Consider the following 24,950-nt stretch of genomic DNA (forward strand, 5'->3'; position numbering starts at 1 on the left):
TGCCAAGGAAGTATTCTTGACATTGAGAAACAGCCAGTATTCCATATTTTAATTCCAACCCAGCTTCAACACACTTGGCTCTAATTTTAAGGTAGCCCTGAAATGCTTGACTGCCAGGTTCAGGTGTGTTAGATTGGGGTTGGAGCTGAACTCTGCAGGACAGTAGATCTCCAGAAACAGGGTTGGTCACCACTGCCTTACGTCATGACTTGACAAGTGGATATCCTTCTATTATCTTTATGTCTTACCACACTATCGCATTTGACTATAAACCTGCTAGTTATTACACTGCTTTTCACTAAAACTATTGGTTCAATTGGAAAATGATCAGCAAGACACACACACCTTTTGCAGATTCTTTCGGGTGCTTTATTAATGAATTGAATAGTTGTCTTTTAACCAACCATAAATACTTTATAAATTACTTTGTTGTTCTGCCAGGGGCACAGTTTCAGTTCAGTTTTAAATAAAATCTGAACTTGGAATTACAATCACTCCAATTTATATAATGATAAATAAAAACATTTGCAATTGACACTTTAACCCCCCCCCCCCAATGTTTAAACCAAGATAAAAAGTCATGACATTATAATTTTAGAGAAAATTTTTCTTTTAAATGTGTCCAGATACTTTTTTGGGTCCACTGTAAAAGGCACCTGAGATAGCAAACCTTTAGCCTATTATCAGTAGTTTTATTAACAAAATCAAAATATTTAAGATTAAAGAAACATCTATATTAGGATGTCTTCTGCACTCTATACTCACATTCAACACCAGATATATATTTGTTTATATTTCAATGTAATATGTTTTTAAAAGAGAAAGCGATAAGGTGAAATGCATACTCCTGATTTCTTCATCTTTCAGTAGTTCAGTTCTTGTCCTTTCTAAAAAGTCTAAATGAAATAATAATCTGATGTCCAAATCAGGCATTTGTGATCTCCTCCAGGCTTCAGTGCAGTATATTTACACCTGGTATTTTTCCTTAGGTCTCTTCAGACTCCTGACGTCACTTGATGCGATGGCGCACAAGCGACGACTCGTCCGTGATCTCGCCATCTCTGTGCCCTCGACAGGGTACTATAAGCAGTATGATAAGTATGACCAGCACCAGGGCACATGTTCCCATCAGAGTATACGCTAACACCCACATCACTGGCTCTCTGAGAGACACACCACTTGTGCAGTCTGATGTCACGCTGTCAGCTAGGAAAGGCCCAGCGATCTCAGACAGTGGTACACCGCTGTTTTCTGTTGGAGGGAGATGAGGAGGGGTCATTACAAATAAACCATAATGAAGACAGTTATGGTCAAAACCTATTTTGTGTTTACAGATGATGGATATCTGGGGCCTGGAAGAACTGGGCAGACCTTTAAAGAGAATCAATTGCAAGCCAGGCTTCAGCTGTGAACTATGATTTGCTATGATTTTAGGGAGAGATATGGTAGCCTTTGCACATACGGACCAACAAGTATTTCTTTAGCACATATACAAATATTCACAGCTGTGCTGTTACTAATAAAGGATTAAAGTTACTAAATATCAGCATGGACAGGTTGAATCCTTCTACCTGCACAAGTGCTAACAGCAAAGCCCACTCTCTTTTGTTCACGATCAAAGATGACGTAAAAACCCTCCATCACAGTGGCTCCAATGACCAAACCGTTGGTTGAAAGGGAGATCCCGAAACGGAAACAGTCCAATGTGCCACCGATGTCTGTGACTGGCTGCACGTACAGCTGCAGAGGCAACATTTTGTGAGAACAGTACATCATCTTCATTTTATTAACAAAATAAATCACGGGGCAGTTGGGGGCTAATGGTTAGCAAGTCTAATGCGTAACCCGAAGGTTTTACTTGATTTTTTTTAAAACACAATAAATAAAATGTACTTTAAAAATATAACAAAATGTGTCATACTGCATTTAAATAGATGCAATATAGTTTTTAATACTGGAATTATAAATCCATGCTTGCTTAACATAAAATAAAGGGAATCACAAATGATGGGCAGTCCTGTAGCACTGTATGTTATTTGAACCCATCCATAAATTGTCCATACGTCTTGTCTCCTCTTATTTAGAGTCTGCTGAAGTCACACATAGCTTTGTGTTAGTCAGTCATTGTTAACTGATAATCTGCAGTCGAACACACAGCCTCACAAAGTATACTGCAATTGTCTCATACACGTACACAGGCGTTCGACAAAGTACATGCATTTACTAAATCCGGCAGTGCGCATACAGTACACGTGTACCATTCTGATGACGAAATTTCCGTCATACGTGTGCTGACCCTCGCGTACACGTAAAAAGTGAGGTATACACAGGTCTTAGCATGTTATTTAGTCACTAAAGGCCTAGTAAAAATTCACTTTTTGCATGTGCACGAGGGACATTGTACAGTGCGTGCGCTGTAAATTTCGTTATCAGAATCATACATGCATACTGTTTGTGGACCGCCAGGTTTTTGTAACCTTTGAGAATAAGTTTTTTTTGCAGTATGTAAGCCAATTAAGGTATTGCAATTTGTTTGCCTGTGTACGCGTATGATTCAAATAAAGTTCAAAATAATTTGGAAAGGCTGTGTGCCCGAATGTATGCTCTTGTATGCGTAAAAACGAAGTATACTTGGGCCTTAACAGTAACACACACTATAAAGTCAGTTGAGTAAATGATGAAACATTTCAAATTTGGGGGTGAATTACACCTTTAAGACCACAGCCATCAGTAAAGGACAATTTAGTGGGTGACTGTAGACCCAATGTTCTCTAATATGGAAGTTCTGTGTTTTTATCTAGGTTTCTTATGTGGGTCTACATTGGCTGATCCTTACCTGTGGGAGAATGGTGATGCGAAAGGACTGGCTGGTGTTCATTGCTCTGAGGTAGATTGAGATTTTAGGAAAAAATCTCCACGGTGATTCTCCTTTTGCCCAGCATGCCAGCTTGGTACCATCAAAGAATCCGGTTGAGAAGTTCTCGATCTAGTCAAAAACACAGGGTTTCAAAGTAAAAGACAAATGTAATGAGATGAGTATGATCAGATGAGTTTAGCTCATGTGGTCAATGCATGTTTATGCCCAGTTGCTTAAAGAGCACCTATTATTCCCTTTTTCAATGTGTTGATATTGGTTTTGTTGTAAACTAGGGGTTCTCAAACTTTTCCAATCGTTCAGTGCAGCACCACATGAAAATATGAGAAAGGTGGCCCCCTATTGGTTCAGGGGGCACTGCATATGCATAATATAAGAATGCTTATCATTAAAATCATCTTGTCTCAGTTACAAATTTGACTGGTAAATGATAAAGAATGATTCGCCCTCATATTTATTGCATTGCAACAGATTGATACTGATACTTTTGATACTTTGCGGTAAAGGCGGCTCTCCTTTTGACTCTGACCTATCAGTGTGGCTCTCATTAAAAAAAATGAAGACCACTGCTTTAAAGCATTCCAAAGACCACATTACCAAATTTGATAGTATTAACGCAGAATAACAGAAAATTTTAAACAAATAAAGGCGCCAAAAAAAATAACAAAGAATATTCAGATCTTGCATACCACAAAGAAAACAAGTTCAAATTCATTTTTCATTAACACAATGCTAATATTTTACCTGTATTTTAGGAATAGTTCAGAAATTAATATTTGATTGATTAATCTTGATTAATTTTAATTACACCTTATGTCACTCCTGACTCGCTTTTGTTGGAATTTGATTGAAATGGTCACATTTACATGGTCACAATAAATTAAGGCAAAACTAAAACAATTAAAAGTGATTTCTACTTGTACACACGCAAAGAATTAGATCATGCATTTTAAGCCCTTTTCGGACAGGATTAGTTTTACATAAAGAGGTGGGGTAAAGTAATTTTTATCAGAGATTCTTGGTGATTTTAGTCCTGTCCAAATGCTCAATGACTTCTACCTTTTACCAGATGTCCTGTGGTAAAGTTACATTACTCCCCTCATAAACCCCTAATAAAACTAACCCTGCCTGAATAGTGCTTTAAATTAGTGTTTTTATTCAAATACAAATACGAGTTCAAAGAACAATTTGATGCGAAAATCAGAAGATTTGTCAATTGAATAAATAAAAAAAATCATATGTCAATAGTCTACCACTGCCTACGTGGCCCACCAGATGGCGCCCCGATGCGTACTAGTTGAGAATCACTGTATTAGAATAGGTTGTCATGTTTGATTGTTCAATAAAGATTATTTTTTTAATAATTGATGTGTCTCTCATTCCTTGCATTCCACAGTTATCAATATATCATTATGTAGTTAATACAGTCTGTTAATACAATTTCATTGTATTTTGGGGGCTTGATTGTACTGTAAATAACTTTAAAAACACTATAAATAAATGGTTCTGAAGAAAAATATTTTGGTTAATTTAGTCAGCTTTTCGTTAAACAAAGAGGAAAGCCTACTATGCCATTATCCTCCTTCTTAAAGTTTCAGTGTGAACACATATCCTTAACAAGTCCACATTTTGGCTGTATTATTTATATTCCCTTCCAAACATCTGAAATGTTATGTTTATTGTCCCCGCCCCACTTTTTGATGACATTTCTGCCCATGTCTGTATTATAACTGTTATTGCATGCACCAAGCCTGTATATCAGAGCTTAATAATGTGTAATTGGGAAGGTCATACCAACGATGCTTTCATAATGGCCTCCACCACAGCACTAAAAACATTTTCAGGCAGTCGAAGTAGAGTCGTCCCACTATCTACAATAGCTTTATCCGAGTTGTACTGCAAGAAAAAAAAAAACGAGAGACAATCGGTCAAGGCCTCATCCAACTGCTTTACCTGCAACAATTGCTCCTCTTTTAAGGATTTATAAACAACATTACTACATGCTCATCTCTTTCGTGTATCTTATTGAAAGCTGTAGTTTCTCTACCAGCCATCTTCAATTTAACGAATCCTTGGAGCAATTCCATTCACCAGATTTACAGTTTTAACAAGATCAAATAATCACTGTTTTGGTTTGTAAAAGGATGAGCTACACGTTTAGATTTTCTCATCTGGATTGGGTTCATTGTGTATAGCAGAGTTTCTATATAAAAGAGAATTTGCTTTGGTTTGTCTCTTATACCTCTTTGCAGTCTAGATTTAAGTTTTGGTCATCAATTTCAAGCTTCAAAACTTCCACTTGGTAGTACCACTCTTCTATGACAGGGGTGTACCAAACTGAACCCCGGTGCAGGGTTGGCTCAACCCCTCCCATGATCTGAAACAAAGAACAAAGAAACAAACATTTTCTATATAGTAAGAAGCTCCTAAGGTGTCAATTTAAACAGTTGTTCACTTTGTTTTAAATGAAATAAATCTGTTCCACATGTACACAAATATATTTAAATGCAGACTGAGTGTTGAGTATTAACCAAATATTGTTAAAGGTGGTAAAAAATCAGCAGTGCAGCAGTAGCTAGCTTTTTTCTTTAATAAAGAACAACATATTCCAATATGTTTTCTATTGCACATGTTACAGAAAAGCAATCTAAAGCAATAACAATTAGAGCTCTCTTTACAGTTTATCCTGTCTGAAGTATCACGGGAAAGTCTGATGGACTGAATCAGACTGAATCTGTTTGGCTGGTGCATTTTGCTTAACTAGTTACCTTACAGAGAGATTAGTGAACCTTAAAGAGAGATTAGTGAACAGTATCTTTAGTTGCACAAACTAAAACTGCGAATTAACTGTCAATTTTGCAAAAAGTTTTTAAGCTCGCAAAATATTGCAATGAAAACAATGGGTTTCATTCACGAAGAATGCGTCCACACAAATTTGTTCGTAAAATGTGCGTAACAGACGTTTTAACCTACAAATCATGATTCAACAAAAACTTTCATACTAAAATTTATTTTAAATGTATGCAAAACAAGAACAACTTAGACGTATACGCAATAATCATGAACAAGGAAAAAAATAGATAAAATATATAACACCGATATTATAGGGTTCTTTTTCCTTGTTCATAATCATTATTGCGTACGTGTGGTCTAAGTTGCTCCTACGTTACTGCATACATCCAGAAGAAATTCAAGTATGAAAGTTGATTTATGATTTGTTAGTTAAAACGTCCGAATGCATATTTCACGAACAAATACATGCGTACGCATGCTTAGTGAATGAGACCCAATCTAATTTTGGAATGACTTTTTGTGAGAGTGAAAAAATGTCATTTAGTATTATCACTTAATAGAAGCCCATAATCATATTCAGAAAATATTTTTGTGCAAAAGTTTTGTGCAAATCTGTCATGAAAACCTCCCTATTTGGAGTCTTTTTTTGGATTTAATTATCAGTTTAAAAGTGGCTTCCATGATATATATTAAATATTCATGCTAAAGAAATATCAAAACTCAACAAACAACATCCACGAGTCTAGTTAAATATTTCACCAATGCTTCTGACATTGTTTAGCAATGGAGACGGAACACACTCCTCTCCACTTCACTTTCCATCTGGTCCTCTCAGTGGGGTGAAGCAGCATCTCCTCCTCCAGCAGTTCAGTATTGGTTACAGACCGTGTCAGCAGTAGGGGGCTCTCTTTAGCTCAATTAACTTCTCACTAATGAGACACAATGTCCTATAGGAGATGCAGTAGGTGTAAAACACAGACTCGCACTGAGCTATGAAGTTTCTTGAGTAGCGGTGAGAGCTTTAAAATGATCTGATTTAAAAGAGTGGGGAGCCTGACTATCGACAGCATCAGATATGATTAAATTCATTTTCTTATTTTCCTTGGCTCTGTTTACATGTGTTATTTAAATCAGAGTTGAGTTACCTGATCACAATTGATTTGCCGAGGCATTTATACCTACACGTATCCTTTGTAACCCCTTATGATTATATTTTGATAAGGGGGGTTTATGATTTTACCATTACAGTGTCAGTCGGACCGTTTTCTTGCAATACTGAACCAAAACTATAAAGAAGATAGGCCTATACTGTATTTCATACGGTCTATTTGTGGCTAGATCACAACCCCACCGGTTCATTGTACACCGGTTCTCCTGTTCTAGATGGTAGCAGGTGTATATTGTAGATCAGTGCAAGGCTAACGGGTTTGATACACACCAGGCTGCCACCGGCTGGGTCAGCTGCTGTATTGCTGGCAGAGACTCCTGCTCCACACATCTGAAGAGAAAACACATCTGGAATGCCAGTCTGAAGCACAACGGAGTTGAAGAAGGGCACTACTGAGGGGTCAGGCTGAGATGGGGAAAGAGGAAATGTCATCTCATTAGAAATTTAATGACATCATTTGACATTCTGCAATGATCTATACAGTTTGAACCTCAACCTTTAGGGATGGTTTACCACAGTGGCTCTCAACTCCAGTCCCCGGGACCCACCGCTCCGCACATCCCGGATATCTCTCACATCTGACACACTCAGTTCAGTTCATGGAATCTATCCTAACGAGCTGATGATCTGAATCAGGTGTGTCTAATAAGGGAGACATCCAAAATGTGCAGAGCAGTGGGTCCCGAGGACCGGAGCCAAGAACCACTGGTTTACCAGAAAGGGTTTAGATTAGGACAGGACAAGGCCTTAGTTATATTGGTACATTTAAGTAGTTCTTACAAAAATATTTCTGGTGTGCATCTAGAGGCAAAACAATGGCAAGAGGTTTAAGCCCTGTCTGGAAAACCACCACTTAGGGGAAAGTTTCCCAGACAGGGTTTAGGTTAATCCAGGACTAGGCCTTATTTATATTTGTTCATTAAAGACGTTTTTACAAACAAACCTTACAAAAAACACTACATGTGTGCATCTTCAGACAATGTCACCGATATATGTTAAAGTTAGTCAGGACATGGTGTTTGTATATTAAACATGCAAACATGCATTTTGGTCTTGGACTAGGATAAGCCCTGTCTGGGAAACCGCCCCATAAAGTTCTACAACTGAATGTACAGTATAACCCACAAAACCTTTAAACAACTTATGTATAAAACCAGGGGCACACATTTAACAGGGCTTGGGGAAAATGGGGTGGCAAAATATCCCTGTATTGATTTATCATACTCCTAATTTTAGTTAATAATCTAATCTAGGTACTTCCCATTTAATGCATTTGATAAATTTCTCATCTAGGTTTATTCTGAAGGGGTTTTGTGAGACAACAAAATTACGTTTTAGTCGCATGATATCGGTTAATGTAAACGCCATCCTTAAGCAGTAGTTTTTTGTTGACATTTAGAAAATAGCGCTAAAGTTTTGTGCAAATCTTTAATGGAAAAGCAGCTAGTGATGCTTGAACTTCAACTTCCCGCATATACTAACTACACACAACGCAACTGGGTTGTAGGTTGACAGGTTGACGTCATATATTAATATATTTTTTTAACCCTAATGATTTTGCAACTTTTGTTCTTCTGTGCTTTATTCTTATTAAATCTGCTTTGTAACCATGAACAGTTGTCATTGAAATAGGTTGGACGCGTTTCTTGCAAGATCTGGTAACTAGACAACCTTGGAATAATATATTGTGATAATTAATATAACAAGGTTTGGGCCATACAAATGACATGAGTTTCTTTGTAGAACAGCAAAACGGGACGATGAGTGTGAAATACCAGAGACTCCTGGTAAAAATGGGAGTGTTGACACGTATGCACATTTATTACTGTATGTACTATGATATTGCCTGCTATCAGAAAGTAAATACTTTCTTAAATAATAGCATACCTGCAACAAATACATACCCTCCATTTCATTGATATATATCATTTTGTACACAGTTAAAGTCACTATCACAACTGATGTTTATGGTCATGAGCCACACCTTTGTCACACAACATTTCGTTGACATCATTTGCTAAGCTAAATCAAACAGTTACACCTACTTCTACTACACATCAGATACATATCTTTCAACTAAAACAACTAGCATATCATGACACAAACCCGAGCCAGAGTAGGATACGCAAGTCCCAGAATTCCCTGCCAATTGATCCCTGGCAAGAAGAAGCCTTCCGAGGTGAGGATTGCAGCTATGTTAATGATGATGGTGCCACTGGGTCCTTCGGGAATGGTGATCAGGTCGGTTCCCAATTCTCCCTCCCATTCCCCCTGTGTGTATTTAACTGCAACAGACCTCCCAGTGCTTTCATATGTGCTGGATCTAAAGAAACCAAGATAAAGTCACATAAACTCATCACTAATGAACTGTAGAGTACATACATTAGAATCATCCTTTACTAAGTCTCATATGAAAAGCAAAAGGCAAATTTCTAAAGAATTAGCCAGACTCACATTTTCCATTTAACAAAATTAAAGAAGAACTGGGGCTGTCAACATTTGAATGTTTAATAGTCCTTATTCACTTTCATTATATCGAAATAGTGGCAAGGGAATGTAAACGTTTGAACTGGGTTATTTTTGTAAATGCAGTTATTATTTTGTGTTGTGACTTCTGGCTTCTGTTATGTGATAAAGCTTGTTTAAGACAGTTTAATAAATTAAAAACAACCTGCAATCTGTTCAATCCCTTATTTTTTTTTTTGTTAAATACTAACATTTTCAGATGTTGGGGGGGTAAACTTGTGTGCTGAACTGTACATAATCTTAGTTTATATTACATAATATAATTAAAAATTGTTGTTAAAAAACCTTGTGTTTACTTAGTTTTGATATTTTATTTGAACCAATTACTATTACATTATCATTAGTCATTTCATTTTATTTGCTATTGCTCACTTAGGTCTATTTTTATTACAGAAAACCTCAGATTACAGGATCATCATCAGTGATCAAAATAATCATTAGGTACAACCAGGGTTTGAAATTATCACCCACCAACCTATCACTAGCCAATTTGGCGAGATACTTTTTATAAATTATGTTCAATTGTTAATTTCTATGTAAAGCTCATGACTAAGTAAGCCAAATCTGCAGTTTTATCACAAATACTCAAATTGTGAGTCATCGTGGTATACTACACCAACCAGCCACTTCATTTGGTACACCTGTCCAACTGCTCATTAATGCAAATTTCTAATCAGCCAATCACATGGCAGCAACTCAATGCATTTAGGCATGTAGACATGGTCAAGACGATCTGGTGCAGTTCAAACCGAGCATTAGAATGGGAAAGAAAGGTGATTTAAGTGACTTTGAACGTGGCATGGTTGTTGGTGCCAGACAGGCTGATCTGAGTATGATCTATTGGGATTTTCATGCACAACCATCTCTAGGGTTTACAGAGAATGGTCAGAAAAAGAAAAAATATCCAGTGAGCAGCAGTTCTGTGGGGGCAAGTGCCTTGTTGATGCCAGAGGTCAGAGCAGAATGGCCAGACTGGTTCGAGCTGATAGAAAGGCTACAGTAACTCAAATAACCACTCGTTACAACCGAGCTATGCAGAAGAGCATCTCTGAACGCACAACACGTCGAACCTTGAGGCGGATGGGCTACAGCAGCAGAAGACCACACCTGGTGCCACTCCTGACAGCTAAGAACAGGAAACTAAGGCTACAATTCACACAGGCTCACCAAAATTGGACAATAGAAGATTGGAAAAACGTTGTCTGGTCTGATGAGTCTAAATTTCTTCTGCGACATTTGGATGGTAGAGTCAGAATTTGGCGTCGACAACATGAAAGCATGTATCCATCCTGCCTTGTACTGTATCAATGGTTCAGGCTGGTGGTGGTAGTGTAATGGTGTGGGGGATATTTTCTTGGCACAATTTGGGCCCATTAGTACCAATTGAGCAGCCTATTGTTGCTGACCATGTCCATCCCTTTTTGATCTCAGTGTACCCATCTTCTGAATGTGGTGGAATGGGAGCTTCGTGCCCTGGATGTGCAGCCGACAAATCTGCAGCAACTGCGTGATGCTCAATATGACCCAAAATCTCTGAGGAATGTTTCCAGCGTTGAATCTATGCCACAAAGGATTAAGGCAGTTCTTAAAGGAGCATTTCACCCGTAGAAACATTAATCTTTATTAAAAGTGTGTCATATTTGTAGTCGAAATGTAACATACATTTAGAATTTGGTGCCTATTTGACCGAGAAAAGGGATGTTTGTAGTCTCAGTCCCTCAACAAAGATTTTGCACTTCCTTCTTTCAATGATGCAAAATGATGATTTTTGCATCATTGAAAGAAGGAAGTGCAACACTGAAGTCTGTATTTCTCCTGTCTCGGCGACAACTGAGAAAATGATGCACGATCATTCAAAAACATGACTGGGGTTCTAACTATACAAAGCTAAATGCAAATGGGTGAAGTGTCCCTTTAAGGCAAAAGGGGGTCCAACCCAGTATTAGTAAGGTGTACCTAATAAAATGGCCGGTTAGTGTAAATACAGCATTATTGCGCAGCATCTCTAGCTTATTTGAACACACCTGTCATTTCACTATGCAAAAAACAACTTTGCGCCGCGTGCTGGATTTAAAGCTCAAGTGCTGCAAAGCAGGAAGGCGTCAAGACACATCTGAATCCAATGTTTGGTTTATTTCCTGTCTCCTGAATTACCATCATCGTCTTGTCCCACAACTCTATGCATAGGCGTAAACATGCAAGGGGAATGTGATTGGTCGAGCCAGGTCAAGTTCAAAAAACAAACTGGCACTCAACTTTTGTGAAAATCATAAAAAATGCTGGCGCCAGTGCTTTAAGTGGGCCGGAACGCCCCGGTACTCAGTACCGCCACTTCTAAAAATAGCTCTTGAGCGTACCACCACCTCTATGTGCGCCCAGAACGTGCTTTTAGCGTACCGGAACGCTCATCTGTTTAAAAATCAGAGGTTTAATTTAATCATTTGGCTGCGCTGCCGCTTTTCAGAGCGCCCTTAATGTACGCTTCCTAATTCGTTCCACCGAGAGCAGAGACTACATTACCCATACACCCTTGCGTTTACAAGTTAAAAGCGCATGCGTCCTTCAGTCAGTGTCAACGTGCTCTGGAGAGGTGTGTGTTTGTGTGTGAAACGCGCAACCATAGCTGCTCGGTTAAAATGAAAATACAATGAACACGTAATATGCCCTCCTTGTTTTAGACTCTGAGTAGTAAAAGAACAAGGTCAGAATCAGAGGACTCGCTGACATCCCACCAAGCCAGAATGATAGCTGCAGGTCAGACGCAAGCCTTGTAGGTACGTGATAATCTCCGCTGTCGCGGCTTTCAGTTTGGTTCCCCTCGACGCAACTACGGATTTCCTCAGGCGATGTGCAGAAAACATTCTTGAAATTGTAATATACATTTAGTTTAATTGCTAAACTAAAAGTAAACGAAATTTCAATGAACGACGTGCACAGTAGTTTTACCACCCGCAAAATGGAAAACAATGGGACAAAATAAATGACTTTAATTAGAGTTTCAAATGGCCAGTATTTTGTTATTCTTGACCCCATAGACATGGTCTTGGTGTCATTTTAAAGTTTTTTTTATGCTTTTTCTATCTGAACCACTAGTTTTAGCATTTAACCATGCTGAAAATTTTACTCACATATCTACCTTTTGCACATTTTATTTATGTTCAAAAACTCTTTCTACAGTAGCTCTTTCTAATGGTATTTTTTCAAAATCCTTTTGCACATTTTATTTATGTTCAGTAGCTATTTCTAGCTCAAGCAAATCCACAAATTTATAAAAGGATTAATTATTTTTTACAAGGTCGTCTGTTGACTGCTAAATATAAAACCCCTTCAATATAGGAGTCGAGTCAGCAAAAGTGTCACTTTTGGGCCACTTAAAGCACTGGCTGGCGCTGAATGGCAACTTAAAAAAGCTGTCTGGGAAAGAGTTAAAGAAAATGACAATTAATTAAAACATTAAGTAAGTACAACATATTAGCTAATGTGTTCATTTACAGTTAAAAGCAAAGTTATTTAACATGAAACCAAAAAAATGTAACATAATCTTTCCTTTACCGTTGTCATAGACATCATCTGTTATTCTTTCCTCCACTTCTATTACTGCTTTCATTGCCTAATATAATACATATTTCTGTTAAGAGCCTAATCCTTTCCTTAATCTAAAAAGTATAGTGTTATAATAATATTTAATATTCATAAGAAGCCCTTATATGAAATAATATTTCCCATCTCCTTTTTACTATTTAAGTCTCCTATAGCCAAACTAAGTTAATCTAGCAGCTATAGTTTCTACTATTACTTTTATATGAATGCATCACCTTTTGTTTCAACCGTTCATTAAAACGAATGGATTAAAACGAATCATTGGTGCTTTGTTACAGTAGTGTTATGTAGGGATGTGATCTTACAGGGCTCTGTTAAAGTAGTGTGTTATGAAGGGATGTGCTGCTGATGCTACAGCAAAGTTGCTGCTTCCAGTATCAACAAGGATGTTCAGCTGTAAAGACAGAAAACAGAGAATGTTACAATACTCACATTTCACATCAGTTAGATATGTCTGACAATTTATTACATCCAATTACAATAATTTTCACAGTAAGTAAAGCGAATGTATACTCACATACAGTAAAAATACTAGTATTTTATGATCACTTCTTTATCCTTATATCTATATACTGCTTTTTCATATGTCTCTACTGTTTATTCTGAAATGTATTGCATAGAAAGACAATTTGGAATAAATACATAAATAAATATAAATATGTATGGACTTATTTTTTATACCATATAAAATGGTTACAACGTTCAGGTTCAAATACATATTGAAAAATTCAAAATATTTTAAGTGCAGTGCAACAAAATCATGTTGTTTCTAATAAATTGTGAAACCTTTGTCCCATTAAACTGCTAGCTCTCCCCATTTAGCTTCTCCACACATATGTTTGTGATTGGCAGGCGTGTGCGAGTCGACCGCAGCGGGTGGAATAATGTTGTCGGAACGCCGGTTCAACGAGGGGGAACTAATGAGATAACAGAGCTGTGCCATCTCACCCAGTTGCCAAAGAGGCCATTATGAGCATTCCTCATCGTTAACAGCATCATAATATACACACAGATCTGCTCCGCTGCACTGATCCTAACAGCTTCATTTAAAAGCAGTTAAACACTTAAACCCAGAAACGCATTTAATGTCCTGTTTAAATTAAACATTACGGCAAATCTTGAGTTGTTATTAAGTAATGATTTCTATCTCTAATTCAGGAAAGCGAGGAAGACAGAAAGACAACGTTCACAGTGTAGTACTAACATTCTGCACACTGCTTTCTCTTTAAATAGAATGCAAAACACACTATAGTACACATTATACAATGATACATGTTTCAAACATAACTGTACTATGTTGAACAGCTAATTCAAACAGCATTATAACTGTTCGGATAAAAACTAACAGACCATTTATACTAATATTTACTTATTATTAAGCTGATTTGCAATAGAAATAGTGATAAAAAATAAACCTGAATTAAACTGTGTGGACACTTTGAATTGCTTGATGGTATAAATGCAACAGAGAAACCTATAATATAAATAAACTTTATATTACCCACAAAACATACATTTATGCATTTGGCAAATGCTTTTATAGAAAGTGTATTCAGGCTAGTATTTTATAAGTTTAGCATGCACTGAAAAAATAAAGGCTGGATTTACTTAAAAATATAGTGGATCATTTTTGCATCCATTTGGAATTTTAAGCAATTTATGCAATTGCTTAAAATTTCAAGTAAAGCTTACTTAAAAAAGTGGATGTAAAAATGATGCACTATATTTTTAAGTAAAACCAGCGCATTATTTTTTACAGTGTGCGTGTAACCAATTGAAGTTTATTACTGTATATTAACATTAATACTTCAAGGCCTTTTTACACCTGGTCACTTCATGTGTTTTCTGTAATTTGTTAAAACATTATGTGTTAAAAAATGTGTCTTGGCAAAATGCATATGAATCCGATCTTCTACTCCCATGCAAAATGCAAATACACTATTCATTACTCCGCCTTAAAAAACTTAGGATGACGTCTATGCAACAAAAGGCAGCACTTAATGTATGTTGTACCTTTATGTTGCGCTTTACAGAGCAGCAGGAGAGTGACGCCGCGATGATTTAATGTACAAGTCCATGATGGGGAAAATCGTTCACAAAACTCTCTCAAAGTTTTATTTCTTTGTTTAATAACATTAAAGAGTTTGTCATTGGACTATTTTATTGGTTCTAGAAAACTTTTTAACCCGCAGTCATCGCTCCATAAAGCAATAAGCATGTCGTCTTTGTTTGTTTGTCTCTTTGCTGGCTAACTTCCAGGTGACGTGTTTGCGTTTGGGGGGAGTTATGCGGTGACATATGTGGTTTCATCCACCAGATGTATTTACACTTATCCAGTTTTGTCTGAATGGCGTCCCAAGCCACCTCCTGGAGTGGTTTGAGCAATCAGTTTTAAATCCTTCTCGAAAACGTTTAGGGGGAATTTACACCTGGTTTTCTTACGATCAGATAGCTATCCGATCAGAGAAAATGCATGAAGTGACCAGGTGTAAAAAGCCCCTTAGTGTACTACAAAACCTGAATACTGAAAAACTGAATTAACATTGGATCAATATTGCATCAGTTTGTTTTCTTATCGTTTATGAGTTTGTTGTTATATCTTGACCAGCTACAGTATATGAAAGTGTTTACATGACAGATGTCAAATTAAAACAGATGTACTGTAGACAGCCATTTCACAAATCTGTAGACAAACAGTGTTTGTACTGTTTTCCTACACAATAACATTAGTCAGTCAAAACAGAAGACATTTACTGACAAGTCTCAAGGGAGAAATAGCATCAAAACGATGCGTTTGTGATAAAAACACGGTAATCATTTTTGCTAATATCTGACAGTGAAAGTGAACCTTAAAGAACATATTAAGTTCATTAAAAAAGCATGTCACAAACTTATTTACATAAGATTTTTATCATTTAAATGTTGGACACAATAAAAATAAAAAAGCTAAATAGTCAATATGAATGCAGGATATGTTAAGCTTTCATTCTTAGCCTTTGACTTAACTTCATAAAATCTGATGAAATAGTGGGTCAAATATTGTGAATACTATACTGTCACAAGTTACAGAAGTAGCTCACCAGGATATATTTAGTATGCATATCAAGTATACTTTGTACAATATGTACTGCGGAAATAAAAAGCAGTATGATGGTTCTGATGCCATTCAGAACACTTGTTGAAAAAATCTTTCTTTTTTCAGTTGATAACAGTGGCGGAGTGGCCATCGGGAGAGTCGGGACATTTCCCAGTGGGCCGGTAGTGTTTTGAGGCTGCAAGGGTCGGTCTGATAATAGTTATACATTGCGAGTTATAGCAACCCCGTCTGGCGGCTTGATGTGCGGCTGCTTCCCTCTGGTCAAACCTCTTTGCTCAACATAAAAGTGCTCAACCTGTTTGACAGGTCCAACCATGTTTAGGATTTTTTAAAATATAGGGAATCATTGAACCGCGCTCCCCAAATGGCATAGCCTGACGGCCTTTGATGTAAAAAGCCGCGCCACCGAATGCCTGTTTATTGGAGTACATATGCGGTCGGATTGATCCATCAAGCAGATAGACTATTTGATAGTAAGTGTGAATTAAGGATGTTTAAAATCTCTAGCTTGGTGGTCAGTACATGAATGGATCAAATCAGCACATTTGCAAAGGTTTGTCTCCATATGGCTATATAATAAATAAAAATAAGAAGGGTAACTTTGCAGTATCACATTATATATTTCCTACTATGTGATTTTCATATTACATATAACAGCATAATGAAATGAATAAAAAGACAAGGCAGTAGGATTGGAATGTAAATTGTATTATTATTACTGGAAAAACAGCTAAATAACTGAAATAAACTCTTGAAATAAATGCGCCAAACACGTTAAAATAAATGAGCAATAGCAGTGGGAAAAAAACATTATTATCTCTCAAAACTTTATGACAAAAATGATATTTAAAGGAAAAATTCGTACAGTTTTTTAAAGATGTAAAGAAAGTATTCCATATTACTCCCATTTATGAGCACGTTCATCTCTGGTCTCGCTCTGTTATGTAATAGCTGATTGACAGGTGCGCATCTCCGTCTTTCAAACAGGTATCATTTTGTATAGTTAGGAAAATTATTCATGATTTGATGATTTTATTATTATTATGAAAATGTTGTTTTCTTTTTTCAGATTGATTACGATTTGTATTACCGTAGTTTTACTACAAATACAAGACCTTTTTTTTTACCACGGAGGGCCGGTGATATACGAAATTTCCCGGTAGATTTTTTGGTCCCACTCCGCCCCTGGCCGATAAGAAATCCCATTACATAATGATGAAAAATTCCAGTACTTTTTTATGGTGAAAATGACAATTGTTTCTCTAGATAAGACCCTTATGCCTCGTTTTGGGATCATTTAGAGCCCTTTAAAGCTGCAATGAAACTGTAAACTGTTGAGGTCCAATAAACTCCATATGAAGAAAAATCCTGGAATTTTTCCCTTTAAAAAAACTACATTTCTTCTTGACTGAACAAAGAAAGACACAAACATCTTGGATGACATGATGTGAGTAAATTATCAGATTTTGTTTATGAAAGTGGAGTTATCCTTTAATTGTAAACACTGAACACACAACCCCCTAGACTCTCAAAACCTTGAGCAAGTCTGTCAGGCTAAATGTAAGGCACCTTTAAAGAATAATCATGGAAGGTACATTAAACACCACAGCTTATTTTAGCAATGCTCTTGGCACTACAAATCCAGCCATGTTTTGTGACTATTTGCCAATAAACATAATGCCGGTCCACAACAGGACCCTGGCACACATTTGTTCCAAGTAGCTTGCTCCCTGTAGCTTGCCTTTTCGTACCCCTCATCTCCTAATTCCCATGGCACCTTTACCGGTGAAGCAGGCTTTAATCGCCCCATCGAGGTGGCTTAGCTAATTGGCAGCTGCTCTGTCACTGGGAACGCATCTGCTACCTGTTTGTATCAATTAGCAGATGTGAGCCACTCCAGTCCTACGCCTCCGCACACGCGACCGATTCTACAATTAGTGGCTCGTTCCGAAAGAGCGCCTCAATTAACATGAGTACTCTTAATTACATATTCACAGAGGATGCGAAGAGGATTGTGGCCTCTCGCTATTCACCTCAGTCATTTATTTGCAATGAGATGAGAGAGCAAAAATGATAATCTATTGCATTGCAGATTACATAATAGTTTTAAAGCGGCATCATGTGGTGCATTTATAATAACTTACAGTTTCATTACCCAAAAACAAACAAAAAAGTAGGGATGAAAGTTTTCTTTATATTAAAGTAAACATATACTGACTGTAATAATGACTGTGTGAATTCATTTGTGGTGCTGGCTAAGGCAAGCATTACTAATAATACTGGTCAAACTTAGGGCTAGGCATTTAAACAATTACTTAATGCCAAGTATTTGTGTGTAACTGGTCTCTCACCAATTCAAGCAGTGCAATAAGTTGAGCATTTCTAGGCAATTAGACTCAGGAGCTATTTGCACAACAATGTTTACAACTATAAATTGACTTTTCTATGCATCAGTTACACAACAACAGCATCTTGGAGGTCTGAAAACACACACTTTTGAAGTTTTTTAAATCTCTACACAAACAACAAAAACGTGCTGCCATGTAGGTACATTTTCAGATTTTAATTAAAGAGTAACTAAACCCTAAACCAACTTGTTATAGTTAATGATCTGTAAGAATGGGGCTTTATTAGTGCTGATTTGTGTCTTTTGACATTAAGGTATAAAGTGTTTCAATGCTACAATATATAAGTGCTGCCCTCTTCAGGTTGAACGGTGGCTACTGCAGTTGAATTTTCCTATTGAGCGTTGCAGTACTGCTCGATGTCAGTGGTACGACCCTACGTAAGCAATTTGAATCTCTCCACACACCTGGTACGAGCACAGTTCGTCCCCTCAGTTGGGATCTGCCCACTTTTCTTGCATTTTTCAAATATTGCCAGTGGGTGGAGTCAGGCTCTGAATAGAAGTTTAGTTACGCTTTAAAGTTTGAAGTCACATGAATAAAAAAAGATCCACACTGATGAATTTATTTTAATGAGTGCTGCAGTGTAAATAATATAACAGAATTTAAATACTCTGTATTTATTACCAATATCTCTCTAAATGTTATGTTATGTCTCTAAATTTCTGTTTTGTATTTTTGAACTCGACTCTGTCTCTATATGCCTCCCTGTACTTAATTGTCCCTTATCAATGTCTTCTTGTTAGTTATTCTATGTAAAGCGTCCTTGGGCTCTGGAAAGGCACTATATAAATAAAACATATTATTATTGTTATTTTTATGATTATTATTATTATTATTACTACTACAATATTCCAATAAAAATAAGAATTGTCATTTTTTATTTTATGGGGACTTTAAAATGATTTTAAATATGAAACAAGATTTTTTTATTTTAACAAAATATGATATGTAACCAACAGTAAATGAAATTAACCAACCATCAAAATCTACAAAAGTAAATGCAAGGACATTTTCACTGCAAAACACACTTTTATTTAAAAATTCAATGAATCGCGAAATAGCCTAGGCTGTGAAGGATCCATTCATTCTGTCCACTCACAGTTCGAGGAAAGAAGGACGCATTTTGAGGCCTTTGAATTTGGACACCCTTACTAGCGCTGCTGTGACGCAGTTGCTCTTGAAATACAGCCTTCGAAGGACGCAGCCTTTGAAATGGGACACAGCTTATGTCTAACTAATTGTCCCACTTACCAAATATATTAAAATACTGTATATGCACTATGATCTATGCAGGTAATTGCTTACCTGGCACAAAGGTCAATAATACAGTACAGCAAACATACTTGACTGCAGAATGACACTATTGACCAACTGGAATCAAGTGTCCAATAAAAGCATTAAATTTAGAGTAAGAATGTATCTTGCGCAGAAGAACAGGAAGTACATCCTAGTTCATATCTACTACTGTATCTGCACATAAAACGGACGTGTGGGTTAACACATGTAACATTATCTACCACTTCAAGCAAAACTGTTTGATATTTTGAAAGACGACAGCGCAGTAGAAAAGCAGGACAAACTGACCATATATCCTGTACAGACAAGTAGACCCATGCATCTCCATTAAGCCCTAATCCGTATCAGCTGCTCTCATCCAGGGGCCCAATGTCATGTGAAGCCATGTGAGTTGGCTCTTGCATATTTTCAGCAGAGAGATCAAGGGATCTTTGGTCTCACTTCTGTGCCCAAGGCATTTTTATAGAGCCTTTCACATCACATGCTAACTAAACTGACACGCTCTTAATGCCCGGAACACTGCTCTGAGATCAGGCAACCCGTCCGTTGATGTGCTGGGTGATTTTAAAGCACAATAACAGCTGATCTAAAATCAGGAGGTTTTGACAAAGCCTGTGAAGGGCAAACCTTATGGAAACCATTTTAGCACCTCAACATGTAATTGGAGACTTAAGTTACATTCAATGTCTCTGCATTAGATAGCTCTTATAATATTAAACCCAGTGACATCTGCAGTGATTTTGTTTTCCTAAAAACTAAATAAACTTTCTGAACTATTTTAACACATATTTTAACCTGCAGCTGAGGTGATTTTAGTGCCTGTCAGATCTGATAAGCAAAGTATTTAGAGTACAATAGGGCATGTTATTGTTATTACTACTAGATCCAAAAACTTTACACGTTCTGAATAGTTTATATCTATTGTTTATACAATTGTTTGAATTTCTTAGATGTTTTGCTTGAAATGCATGTTTCTACTAATTTTAGTGGGAAGATATTTTTAATATTTTTGTCATAAAGATTACTGTACCTAAAATGTCTTTTGTACAGCTGCTTTGAACACATTGGGAAAATGCTATAGAATTTACATTGATTGAACTTAATACAATAAAGCTGCTTGCGTTGATATTTTGCCCAAAGATTATTGCATTTGAACCGATAATATGATTAAAAACAAATGTGTTAAGGATAAAAGCAATACAAAAGCTATTGCATGCGTCAAATAAGTTTTTGATACTGTTGACATTAAGGAAATGACATACCGTCTGTCCCGGACTTCCAATGACCAACTGCATATAATAACCCCGACCAGAGTCTCCTTTTAAATTATTGATCATGTCCAGAAAGTTAACATTGCCGGATGGATCGGATGCCAGAGACAGTCCTTCATCTGAAGTGCCTTTACTCTGTTGTGAAGGCCTGAGGTCCAGCTGCACAGACGAGTTAAAATTCCCCGCAAATATCTTTAATGGTATTGTAAACACTGCATGTGACGTCCGAACGGAGAGAGAGACCAGCAGAAGTCCGAAGAGCCACATCTCGCCAAACTTTCAGTTTACTAAACAACTTTACTCAGCTGTGCCTCACAGTGCTGAAGTCTGACATTGATAACATCAACTCCATTCTGATTATTGCTAAGGGTTTAGCAGACAAAAGCCACTCGCAGAAATACGAAGTAAAATGTAACCATCAGAAGGAAAACTTCCTGAAAGAAGTTGTGGCGGATGTGACGAGCTTATTTAAACATCCCAGTGTTTAACGGGAGCAGGAGGCGCGAGGGAGGGAGCGAGGGAGCAGTCAGGGATTGACTGTGTTACAAATGATACTCGGCTCCCTACACAGGGCGCGTCTCGAGTTGATAACGCGACTATGACGCCAGCTGTATGCAGCTCACGTTGTTTTATTACAGAGTCGTTTTAGATACATATGTTCCGAAAAAACAAAATAATAAAACTACACATCTTTGAACACTTAAACTTAACTGAAAATGCCCAGTTAATGATATTGTAATAAACTAGATCTGTGGTTTTCCTCTTGTCATGTCTACCATTACGGCGTTAACATTATTTCATAAAATGTATTTAGCGTCATATCTGTTTAATCAAACATTAATGAAATAAAGCATTTCAGTGTTATATCATTTAATATCTATTTGGTCCAATTAAAATTGTAAGTTTGGTTTTGTGTCATACATTTTCTTTATGGCCGGGCCTTATGCTAAAAAAGTTTGAGAATCACTGATTTACAAGACAGAGTTACTAACTAAAAATGTAAACTTTTTAAAGGGGTCCTATTAAGCAATTTTTCACTTTTTCAATTTTAATTATTGTGTAATGTTGCCGTTTAGGCATAAACATGTCTGCAAAGTTACAGCGCTCATTGCAAAGGAAGAAAGCAATCGTTTTTTGAGGAGTAGGGGAGAACCGGGTCAAAAGTAATGCAGGACGAAAGTAACAAAGCGATTTTCTCCTAGCCCTGATAACATTTGCGTCCCTAACTATGACTGCATCTTTAGCACACAAACCCTTTACAGACCTGGATTAAATGTGAGGAGATCCTGTCGGAAGGAAAGTAACACTTGTTACTTTTGTCCCGCTGCTAATACTGTTGTGGGCCTATATGTTGAAATATGATTCTAATTTGATTTGATTTAATTTTAATAGTGTTTAAACTGTTGACATGTTTTATTTATTCTTAACAATTCAAGTTTGGCCTGTCGGTTGCTTTTGAAACATTTGATAAAACTGAAATTTAAAATAAAAATGTAATTTCATTATTTTTTACAAAGATAAATGACAAAATGTTTGCAGTTACATATTAACGAGGTCATATTCATGTATATTTATTAAAAACACGTGTAACACAAAAATCTATCTTGTTTTTTTTTGACCCACTTGTGTGTTACTTTCAGCCCTGCAGGTGGGATCGAATGTAACAACTCACTACTTGTTTAAAGTACTTATTTTACATTTTACAAAATTCCACCTGGTATTGATAAACCACACTTGTGAATTACTGACCACAGCAAAAATATATCTCTGTCTATAACATTATCTTTTAAAATTAAGGTTTTCTGAAAAATGGTACTTTTGTCCTCGCTCTCCCCTACACAAAAAAAGTTTATCTAACTACGTTCTGGAGCAGCATGGTCATATAATCAGTGAGAAGAGGTCTTTATATACGTAGCTGTCCCTCACCTCCGTCCCGTGACAGTTTTTGCAGCATCCCTCCTCCTCCGTTTCTTTCTTTTGCTTTATTTGGGATTTTTTCAGTCACAGTATTGACTTCTAGTTCCATCTGTAGGCTATTATTCCATTGTTTTGATGAATTTGCTAAAGTGACCCTAAAAGCTTTGAATTTATTCAATGTTACATAAGCTAGTTGTATAGAAACATGCATATGACTTCATATGATGACTTCAACATTCATATGATGTGTAATTGCATAGCAAGCTACATAATGATATTTTAAATATACTTCATAATATAAATGTACTCATAACAAGCTGCATATCTTTTGCATGTTTCTCCTCATCTTTCCTTTTTTCCTTTTCTGGACACCTGATGGCTTAAGCCTTTTATACGTAGTTCATGTCCTGCTCTCCCTCTGAGGGTCGCTAACCCCTCCCTTTCGTACTTCTGAGTGACAGCTCTTCTCTGGATGAACGCTTCAATCTTGACCAGATTAATTGATTGCATGGTGATAAAGATGTGATTGACGTGAGGTGCAAATGAGCGACATACTGATAATTAAATCAGGTGTTTTAAAAAAAGAGACATCTAATACTTTCTGGGAGGGGGTACTCGAGGACCAGGATTGGTAAAGACTGCTCTAGAGACCCTCTCTAAAGCATGGGTGGGGAAGCCTGGTCCTGGAGGGCCACTGTCCTGCAGAGTTTAGTTGCAACCCAAAATAAACACACCTGAAAAATCGAATTAGTCTTCAGGACTACTTGGAAATGAAATTCATGTGTGTTTGATTAGGGTTGGAAATAAACTCTGCAGGACAGTGGCTCTCCAGGACCCAGGGTTCCCCACTCCTGCTCTAGAGTATATTATTTCTAATAGCAAGAAAAAAATAATAACAAATAAATAACTAGTTTTAGTAACAAGTAGACTGGGGTACAAAGGTCCACAAATTCTTGCCCAGCTACCGAACCTCTCTTCACACTGTAATCCATGCTCACTGTATATCCACTAGCCAGACCGATAAATAAACACAAACCAGAAGTTTGTGTGATTATTGAAAGTTATCCTTGGATCACAGCATTTATGTTTGCATTCACACAGAAGGCTAACTGGCAATTTTATGGAACTTTTCGTGCTGTGTGAATGGGTTTAGTCTGAGCAGATGCAACTACCCATAATAGTAAGGGCCGTGACATTTCCGGACAACGGGCACTAGGTGGTTATCCAGTCACAACACCCTGGGCCAGCTAACAAATCTGAGCCCGTTGAGTATTTCTAAAGAAGGGACAGAACTAGAAACTCAATAGCCCATTTTTGAGTGGAGAAACATCGGTGTAGAATAGTTAAAATACCGGAAATGCAAAAAAAGGGGGTTCAAAGTGCAAGTTGTTGAAAATGATACCATTATGTAATTTACAAAAATGCTAATTTGTAAGAATGGTAATATCACGTACAGTACATAGGTAGGCTACTACCAGGTCAGACATCATGTGGCATCTGTGTGGCTACTGGCCTGGCAGGTGTAAAACAGCGTTTTATGTTAACTGGTTTTTATTAGAATAATTGTTATACATGACACTATGGTGAAGTTGCTGGTGAAGCCTGTCTGAACCAGTTTTCCTAAACAAATGCAAGAAAAAGACTTTATTTACACGTCAGTTGGTTAAATATTTTCTTATGTAACACAATGCATCCTTAAGTGTGACTTTTATTGTTACTATTATAGACTATACACCAAAATAATACATAATTTTATGTTAAGATATACCTAAAATTGTTTCAATGTGTCATTCAAGCTAAATTCAACTCTTAAAGGGGTCATATTATGACATTTAAAAAAAAAAGTAAAATAAGTCTTTGGTGTCCCCATAGTGCGTACCTAAAGTTTATGCTCAAAATACCATATAGATCATTTATTACAACATGTTTGTAAGGAACGACAGAGTCAGGATCCCAATGCAAAAGGTAATTTTATTTGACAATAAACAATAGGGTAGAC

General features: G+C 36.9%; 1 protein-coding gene across 1 annotated transcript; it reads right to left on the reverse strand.

Annotated features, from left to right (window-relative positions):
* Positions 1-346: 346 nt before the first annotated feature.
* Positions 347-21,543, reverse strand: bace2 (beta-secretase 2). Its single transcript, XM_055195608.2, has 9 exons — positions 21,026-21,543; positions 13,268-13,356; positions 8,943-9,159; positions 7,107-7,241; positions 5,118-5,252; positions 4,670-4,771; positions 2,837-2,986; positions 1,572-1,740; positions 347-1,251 (listed from the first exon to the last, which is right to left on the reverse strand). Exons 1-9 carry the CDS (start codon positions 21,299-21,301, stop codon positions 1,010-1,012), a joined length of 1,515 nt encoding a protein of 504 aa, XP_055051583.2. The 5' UTR covers positions 21,302-21,543; the 3' UTR covers positions 347-1,009.
* Positions 21,544-24,950: the final 3,407 nt, after the last annotated feature.

Source organism: Misgurnus anguillicaudatus, chromosome 24 (genome assembly GCF_027580225.2).
Source record: "Misgurnus anguillicaudatus chromosome 24, ASM2758022v2, whole genome shotgun sequence".
Taxonomy (NCBI): domain Eukaryota; kingdom Metazoa; phylum Chordata; class Actinopteri; order Cypriniformes; family Cobitidae; genus Misgurnus; species Misgurnus anguillicaudatus.